This window comes from Peromyscus leucopus, chromosome 7, assembly GCF_004664715.2.
Source record: "Peromyscus leucopus breed LL Stock chromosome 7, UCI_PerLeu_2.1, whole genome shotgun sequence".
In the NCBI taxonomy this organism is placed as follows: domain Eukaryota; kingdom Metazoa; phylum Chordata; class Mammalia; order Rodentia; family Cricetidae; genus Peromyscus; species Peromyscus leucopus.
The window spans coordinates 106,824,088-106,832,957 of NC_051069.1; the positions used below are offsets into that span (position 1 = coordinate 106,824,088).

Here is an 8,870-nt window from a genome sequence, read left to right on the forward strand (position 1 = left end):
CAACAATAACAGCAAAACAAACAGGCTGAGAGGAAAAGAAACTTGCAGGCAACTCAATCCAATTAATAAATGCTTAATTGAATTAGTGTCACCTCTGTCAGCCAATAGCAAAGTCCCCTTGCCGTGGGGCTGCGAAGCCCTCCCTGGCGACACGCATATAAGCAGCCAGCGACAGCAAGCAAGTTTCCAAGCGGTCAAGTAGGCCTAGGGTTTAGCGCGGCAGAGCCAGCCGAGAGGCGCGAGCTGGTTGCTAAATGGGGATTCAGAGCTGAGTCGTCTTCCCTGGTGTGAGTGTAGGGGTCCTGAGAAGCTAGACCAGGAAGGAAAGGAAACGCTGCTTGCTCAGTTTCCATCTTCCACCTACAATCCCGGTTTGCCTCTTGCGGAAAGGACGCTGGATTCGGGCGTGCGCTGAAGTCGCCCGCAGGTCCGCAGGTGGGTAGCCCGGGCGAGGGAGGAAGGGGACGTTACCTTCCCTCGGAAGAGGGCGCTGGCTCCCCAGCCGGCCTTTATAACCAGGCCGCGGGAGCGAGGTGGCAGCCGGCTGCCGTCTGCGATTCGCAAAAGCATGCAGTTAGGAGAGCAGCTCCTGGTGAGCTCCGTGAACCTGCCGGGCGCGCATTTCTACTCGCTGGAGAGTGCTCGAGGAGGCGGAGGAGTGGGGAGGTGGCGGGAGCGTCAGCCTCCTCCCCGGTGCTGCTCCTCGCCCAGAGGTTGGACTTAGACAAAGCGTCCAAGAAGTTTCCAGGCAATCTTCCGTGCCAGGCGGGGAGCGCAGAACCCGCAGGCGCCGGCGCGGGGGCCCCCGCAGCGATGCTCAGTGACGCAGACGCCGGGGACACCTTTGGCAGCGCCTCAGCGGTGGCCAAGCCCGGGCCCCCGGACGGCCGCAAGGGCTCCCCGTGCGCTGAGGAGGAGCTGCCCTCCGCCGCCACCGCCGCGGCCACCGCGCGCTACTCCATGGACAGCCTGAGCTCCGAGCGCTACTATCTCCCTTCGCCAGGACCGCAAGGCTCCGAGCTCGCCGCGCCCTGCTCGCTCTTCCAGTACCAGGCGGCGGCCGGAGCGGCCCACGGATCAGTGTACCCCGCGTCCAATGGCGCGCGCTACCCCTACGGCTCCATGCTGCCCCCCGGTGGATTCCCCGCCTCCGTGTGCCCGCCCGCGAGGGCGCAGTTCGGCCCTGCAGCGGGCTCGGGAAGTGGCGCCAGCGGCAGCGGCGGCGGGCCGGCGGTCCTGGAGCCTATCCCTACGGCCAGGGCTCTCCGCTCTACGGGCCGTACGCCGGAGCCGCTGCGGCCGGGTCTTGCGGAGGATTGGGAGGCCTCGGGGTACCCGGCTCTGGCTTCCGCGCTCACGTCTACCTGTGCAACCGGCCCCTATGGCTCAAATTCCACCGTCACCAGACTGAGATGATCATCACCAAACAGGGCAGGTGAGCGCAGCGTGGAGAGCCCCTAGGTGCCGGTTGAGGGAGTTGTGCCTGCTCTCCGCTTGGAGAGTTTAAATGCGCGCCGTAAAGGGGACACCGCATCTCCAAAGTCGCGCCCCTTTCCATCCGCATGCACACCTGTGGCTTGGGCCGGTGCCAAAGTTAATCTCCCCTCTAAGTCACCCTCCCCGGGTTTGACAGGGAGGAGCAGAGATGGAAATTTGGGAATGGACCCTTGAGGCGGAACTACATGAGCCGCTGGCTCCTGGGTTTGCAGCTTATAGTTTACCGCTTGCAGGATAGGACCGAGGGTGGGGGAGAGGTTGTAGCTGGCTGAGCCTGAGCTCAGGGATTTGAAATGTGGTTGTTTCAAGCTCCATGATCTTTGTTGGGCACTTCTGTGAGAAAAGTGTGGTTGGGTAGACGTTTTCTGAAGCCAAATGACTTGGGGGGGGGGGGCTAGCAAGGTACAAGCAAGTTCCGGTACACCCTCAACTGCCAACAGCTACTTCTGGAGGATCTGGAGGGAGTGCGGAGTGGGTACTGGAGACGGGAACTCAAAACTCTCTCTCTCTCTCTCTCTCTCTCTCTCTCTCTTTCTTTCTCTCTCTCTCTCTGTGTGTGTGTGTGTGTGTGTGTGTGTGTGTGTGTGTGTGTAAGCGGCACGCGCCTGCTTAATGCTTCGTGTCGCCTTAGAAAATAATTTTCCATATAATAGGAAGAAAACTCGTAGGTTTTTGAAAGACATAAAGGCAACTAGTAGGGCTGAATGAATGGAGATCTCAGAAGCACATGAATTAGGAAAATACTGATTTCGAGGCTGTTCCAAAAATTGTCAATTCAAAACCATTTTCGTAGTTTCGGCCATGTCACCCATTTGTTTTTGTTGTTGTTTTTTTAGTGCAGACTTCCCTTGGTCCAGGGTTGGCAGGGCGTGTCCTGACGTCCTAATTAATCATTTCCTCTGGTTCTGTTCTTTATACAGGCGCATGTTTCCTTTCTGAGCTTCAACATAAACGGACTCAATCCCACCGCCCACTACAACGTGTTCGTAGAGGTGGTTCTGGCCGACCCTAACCACTGGCGCTTCCAGGGGGCAAGTGGGTGACCTGCGGCAAAGCGACAATAACATGCAGGTGAGGAAAGAGGAGGCCTGGGCCGGGAAGAAATCAGAGCACCCATGCCGACCAGCCACGTGGGGCCTGGAGCTGTTAGCATGAGTGGCTTCCTTCTGTGGACGAGAGAAATTTGCTCCGTCGTTTTCTTGCTTCCATTATGTAATCAAAACTTCCACCCTACCCGGCTATGTTTTGAAAAAATGATAGTCAATGAGGTTCTGAGTTTGGGGGAAAAGCCCCTGCATTCTCTTGAGAAAGCCCAGGCCACCTCAAGTAACCTATGAAAGTAAGTATTCAATGAGGCACATCCCCTCCCGCTTCATAGGCCTCAGATTAACTTTCGGGAGCCATCTCTGTTTAAGTTTGGAGATAGCAGCGCTAGATTAAGAAAGGGCTGGAAGCATCCTGGCCCTGGAGGGGTGCCCGGAGTCCGCTGCGATCCATGATTTCTGGAAGCAGCTCTCCAGGAGGAGGCTGCTGCTGCAAATCCAAGCCAGCTAACAAACAGACATCCACCCAACCCCACCACACAAAGTCCTGTCTGTGTAAATGCTTATGTTTCCTTTCATTTTCCTCCTAGGCAACAAAATGTATGTTCACCCAGAATCTCCGAATACTGGTTCCCACTGGATGAGGCAGGAGATTTCCTTTGGAAGTTAAAACTCACAAATAACAAAGGCGCAACAACAACAACACACAGGTTAGAGACAGGAAGAGTGGTATCTGCCTGGGCCCCTTGAGAGGCCTTAACTTTTGTTATCTGTGCCTAAGTATTTACAGTTGTTGACTTTGCTCACTTTTAATTAATTAATTTTTTTCCTTTGTTACTATTATAATTACTTTATTACTATTAGCATAGAAATATAATTTGGGGGGATTTGAAACCAAAAGGAAAGAGTGTTTGTCAAGTGTTTTGATTTTTATCTTGGGGAGTGGCACTTGCATATGTAGCCCAGGCTAGCCTTGAACTACTGATCCTCCTACTTCCCAGGTCAGATGCTGGGATTGCTGTGTGTTCTACCACTCCGGTTCAGAATTATGACGTTAAGTTGCAAAAGTGTTAATACCAAGAATCTTAAAAATGATAACAAAACACCGAACTCTATTTCATGAAGCAGGGAGGGCCTTGCTATTCAATGTTGTGAAAAACACATCCTTTCAGGTTTTTCCTCATAGAACACAAAAAGAGGGGGAATATCTGCTAGTGATGATTTTGGTAGGGAACAAGCAGAAGTTCCATTTCAAAATACAACGATTTGTTAAATTCTGCTTTTCAGACCTTTGAAAGTTCTTTTGGGTTCATTTCCAGATGATAGTCCTGCAGTCTTTGCACAAGTACCAGCCTCGACTGCACATTGTGGAAGTGACAGAAGATGGGTGGAGGACTTGAACGAGCCTTCCAAAAACCCAGACTTCACCTTCTCAGAGACACAGTTCATCGCAGTGACGGCCTACCAAAACACCGACGTGAGTGCCCCCCACCCCCCTGCCTGGCAGGAGCCTCTCACGCTAAGTCTAGCAAGATAAAGCACTCAGTTACTCTTCTTCTCCCCTCTAGATTACTCAGCTAAAGATCGACCATAACCCTTTTGCCAAAGGCTTCCGGGACAACTATGATTCGTAAGTAAGGCCCTCCTTCATCCTCACGTGGTCTTCTCTTTTATAAAAGACAATCTCGCATCCCAGGCTGCCTGCCACTTGCTGTGGAGTTGAGATGAACTTGAACTTACGATCTTCTTGCTTCCATTTCCCTAGAGCCGAGCTCACAGGCATAGCTGCCACACCCAGGCTTCGAGTGAGCTTCATCTTCAAGCCCAATTTCCTGCATCATCTTTGAACAGGAAATGAGTCATCATTTTCCTGAGGACATATTTAGTATGACATTTTATATTTGGGATTTTTTTAACCTATTTTTGTGTTCATTTTTGCTCACACACACACACACACACACTCACACTCACACTCACACACACTCGTGCACTGCGTACTAAACTCAGGGCTTTGTAACATGCAAGGCCAGCACTCTACCATTAAGCTAAATCCCCAGAACTGTGTTTGCATATCAATATATTGAGCAGTCTTGCTTCAGAATTTTTTAATCAGGTTTTGTTATTCTAAAGAATAATCATGGCTTAAACATAAAGTTACTTTTTCTTTCCTGAACTTAAGTAGAGACTTGAGTTTTTTAGAATCTGCATTATTTATGTCCTTTTTTTTTTCATTTGATCTGACTATTTTTTAAAGCTTTATTTTTATTTTTAATTACGTGTGTTTGTGTCTATGTGTGGGTATGTGCTCATGAATTGGATGCCCTCGGGCCCAGAGTTTCAGATCCCGTAGAGCTGGAGTTACAAGTGGTTGGTTGTTGTAAGCTATTTGATGTGTGTGCTTCCAGCCAGACTCACTCAGCCTTCTGAAAAAGTGATTCTTGACCCTCCGGCTCCTGATCCAACTTTAAAAGTCGTCACTGGCAGATTCCCCCCTTCTTTTGTGTTCTATGAGGAAAACCCTGAAAGGATGTGTTTTTCACAACACTGAATGACAAGGCCGTGCTTCTTGCAGTAGAATTGAGTTGTACAGTTGTCTCCGTGGGATTCTATCCATCACACTGACAAGGGAGGGTTGCTATTAGGAGATTTTCTGTCTTTGTTTATTTTGAGGTAGAGGCTCCTGTAACTCAGGCTGGCCTCAAACTTGACTGGCTGTCTAGCTCCGATGGCCTTTACTTCTGACTTCCTGCCTCGACCTCCCGGTGCTGGGATTACAGGCCTGTGCCACTATTCCTGGTTAATGTAGAACTGGTGACAGAACCCAGGGCTTCGTGCTGGCAAGGCTATCCCTCTACCGGATGATCTATAGCCACAGATCCTGACTTCCCATAGCAAACCCCTGACCCCTGGGAGGAACTGTCTCTTAGGAAGTGGGAACTCCACTCTGTTCTTATGCCGCCGGCTCAGCTCAGCTCAGTGACAGAAGAAGGCTCTGGTTTCTGGGAGGCAGTTTGTTTGGGGGTAACGTGAGGGTTGTTGTTGTTTTTTAAGTGTCTCTCTTTATATTGTAGCATGTACACCGCTTCAGAAAATGACAGGTTAACTCCATCTCCTACGGATTCTCCTAGATCCCATCAGATTGTCCCTGGAGGTCGGTACGGCGTCCAAAACTTCTTCCCGGAGCCCTTTGTCAACACTTTACCTCAAGCCCGATATTATAATGGTGAGAGAACCGTGCCACAGACCAACGGCCTCCTTTCACCCCAACAGAGCGAAGAGGTGACCAACCCTCCTCAGCGGTGGCTTGTCACGCCTGTCCAGCAGCCTGTGGCCAACAAGCTAGACATCGGGTCCTATGAATCTGAATACACTTCCAGTACCTTGCTCCCATATGGCATTAAGTCCTTGCCCCTGCAGACATCCCATGCCCTGGGGTATTACCCTGATCCAACCTTCCCTGCAATGGCAGGGTGGGCGGTCGAGGCGCTTATCAGAGGAAGATGGCACCTGGCCTACCATGGACATCCAGAATGAGCCCTCCTGTGTTCCCAGAAGATCAGCTTGCCAAGGAAAAAGTCAAAGAAGAAATCGGTTCCTCCTGGATAGAAACCCCCCCTTCCATCAAGTCTCTAGACTCCAGCGATTCAGGGGTGTACGGCAGTGCTTGCAAGAGGAAGCGCCTGTCTCCCAGCACCTCCAGCAATGGAAACTCACCCCCATAAAGTGTGAGGACATGAACGCCGAAGAGTACAGTAAAGACACCTCAAAAGGCATGGGGGCGTATTACGCTTTTTACACAACTCCCTAAGGAGTTACTTTAACCCCTAATGTTTTCCGGGTGGACCTGGTGGTGTTTTTTGTTTTCTTTGCCTAGGTTACCAAAAAGACTTTTACCTTCCACCTTTGATGTATCCTGTTTTGTGCAATTCTCTGAGAGAAGGTGCCAAAGCTTTGCCATTGCTGCAGGTAACCAACTGAAGCAAACCTAGCATTTCCCCCCCTTTGTAAAATAAAGTTAACGGAGGACTCGAAAGTGTTTAAAAATTCATAGGCTGTTCAAAGTGCTGGCTTATTTATGGGAAACGAGAAACATTCAGAAAAAGCAGGCCATGAAGATTGAGTGCAGGTGCTATCAAGTGAGTTTAAAAAGTCAAAAGCAAGCAAAATCTTTTGGTTCTCATTTCTATTTGTAAATCTTTAAGCAAACAGCAGCCCAGAGTGTTAAGGTATTTTTGCTTCAGGAAGAGAAGGGCTGGGGGCCTTGAGTTTCAACTGTGGGCTCTCACTGCTGTCTTCTGGCAGCGGCAAAAGAGGCTGGGCCTGAGCGTCAAGGGGGAAAAAAACCTACTGGGAAAGTGCCAGCTAGTCTTAGCTGCTTGTAATTCCTTGCAGGATTTTGGAATAAACCATTTGTCACAGGGAATGGCCCTGTGTTGCTGGGATGACTTGTAGAAACCAGAGGGATCAGAGAGGAAGGGAGAATTTAAGTGTACAGTTGTGTGTTTAGACACCGTAGAGTAATCTGGAATATAATGTACAAATTCAGCTGCCTAGGTATCAGAGACAAAATATGTAAAATTGGTGCTTTGGCTTTGTAAAGAATTTGCAGAAACACAACTGCAGGGTTGAGAGGAGCCTCGGTATCTTGGGTATTCTGTCCACTTAGTTAAGTACTCAGCTGCCTCTGTACTCACTTCAACCACGCTTAAGGGAAAAAAAAAAACTGTTTAATCCTCTTTCCTTGGTCATCCCCACATCCCCCTTCAGTAAATGTGAAGAAATTACAGTCTGATGCCACAGTTCCTATAGACTTTTTAGAGATTCTGAATTTTTATGTACAGTTGTAAGTCATTTTTAATAAATGTGGTTCAATAAGGGAACGGGTACAGTTCTGTCTTCTGTGCTATGGATTTTATTTATCTAATTTTGTTTCCTTCTGCCCCTTCTCATAGTGAATGGTCAGTCTCTCTCTCTCTCTCTCTCTCTCTCTCTCTCTCTCTCTCTCTCTCTCTCTCTCTCTCTCTCTCTCACACACACACACACACACACAAACACACCACACATACTCAGACACCTTGTCCCTTGATAGAAGGCTCTAGAATCTTTTAACTAGCTACTGTGGTCATGAGGGGTGGGCAGGGGATGCTTCTGTTTATCTCCCCCACTCCAGAGATGAATGGGATCTACTTCCTCGCCCCACTAGGAAATGTGGACAATGGGTGTTGGCTGGGGGGTGGGTGGGGAGGGAGTGCTTGCCCTCGGCAGGCTTAATCCTTGCTTCCCACCCTCCGCTCCTGACCCTTAGTCATTTAGTTTTTTGTTTTTTTTTCCATGGGTTTACTTTAGGCGACCATTTCCTAGACCCACCTAGGCTCCCTGGGAACCCCCGCGGCCATTCTAGAGCCTACGAGTTCCGGGTCCCTTAGGCACCGCAGGGCATTGATGTTCGCGCACCCTAAGACTGGCACCCATCTGCGGTTTTCCGCGGTCTGTGCAGCTGCTGTCCTTGATGCCTTACCATCAGCTAAATTTCATCCGAGACTCCGAGATTGTGCGCATGCTAGCACTGGGGGCGGCAGTCACAAAAAGAGTATTCCATTCGTGCACTGCGGGCCTGCAAACAGCATCTGGACAGCGGTGCATCTCGCTCTTAGCTCCACTTTAGTTAGTAAGCCCGGATGACGAAGGCCCCCCAAGCCCTCGCTGAACCCTAGGTGTGCGGAAGACCAGGCAGTTAGGGGGGAGAGGGCCCTCCCGGCCCTCTGCCAGACGTCCCGCAGTGCTATCTGCAGACGGCTTAAAGCCCAGCTTGCAAGCCCTTGGAGCCCCCTTCTCACCCTAGGGTAAAGGTCTGGCTGGGCGGGTCATTCTAACTGCAGTGCGCGGAAATGCAGCTGCTAAGAGGATTAGCTGTGGGGAGGCAAGCAATCAGCCGGACCCTCCTCCCCTTCTGCGCCCAATTAAGGCGGCCAGAAGATGTACCTGAACTGTGGGTAGTCTCAGGTCCTCCAAACTTCTGGGACTGTAAGCCTTCCTGCACTGCCATGAACTTGGGGACCGACTAGCTCCGCATTTCAAAGAGTGCCTACTCAAAACTCTTTGGCAAACCCGCCCCGACTGTTACCGGAGTGCCAGGGTGTGTGTGTGTGTGTGTGTGTGTGTACTTTCTGGAGATCTGTTTTTTAGTATGTATCTGCGTGGGCAGCAGATTTGGGAGAGAGACGCATAGTTGACCCAACCTACTCAGAACCAACTTCATCCTCGTCCAACGGTTCGGTATCCGGAGTATCAAACGATGCTCTGCCGTTTCTGTCCTCTAGAAAAACCCGA

General features: G+C 50.5%; 1 protein-coding gene across 1 annotated transcript; it reads left to right on the forward strand.

The window, feature by feature from the left end:
• The first annotated feature begins 541 nt into the window (after nucleotides 1–541).
• Nucleotides 542–6,658, forward strand: Eomes (eomesodermin). Its single transcript, XM_037208016.1, is given in 17 exon segments — nucleotides 542–657; nucleotides 659–709; nucleotides 711–1,225; nucleotides 1,228–1,435; nucleotides 2,418–2,431; nucleotides 2,434–2,520; nucleotides 2,523–2,568; nucleotides 2,968–2,969; nucleotides 3,131–3,202; nucleotides 3,205–3,228; nucleotides 3,231–3,250; nucleotides 3,860–3,926; nucleotides 3,929–4,017; nucleotides 4,109–4,170; nucleotides 5,612–6,012; nucleotides 6,015–6,257; nucleotides 6,260–6,658. Coding segments are annotated over 17 exon segments (2,079 nt in total). The 5' UTR covers nucleotides 542–568; the 3' UTR covers nucleotides 6,349–6,658.
• Nucleotides 6,659–8,870: the final 2,212 nt, after the last annotated feature.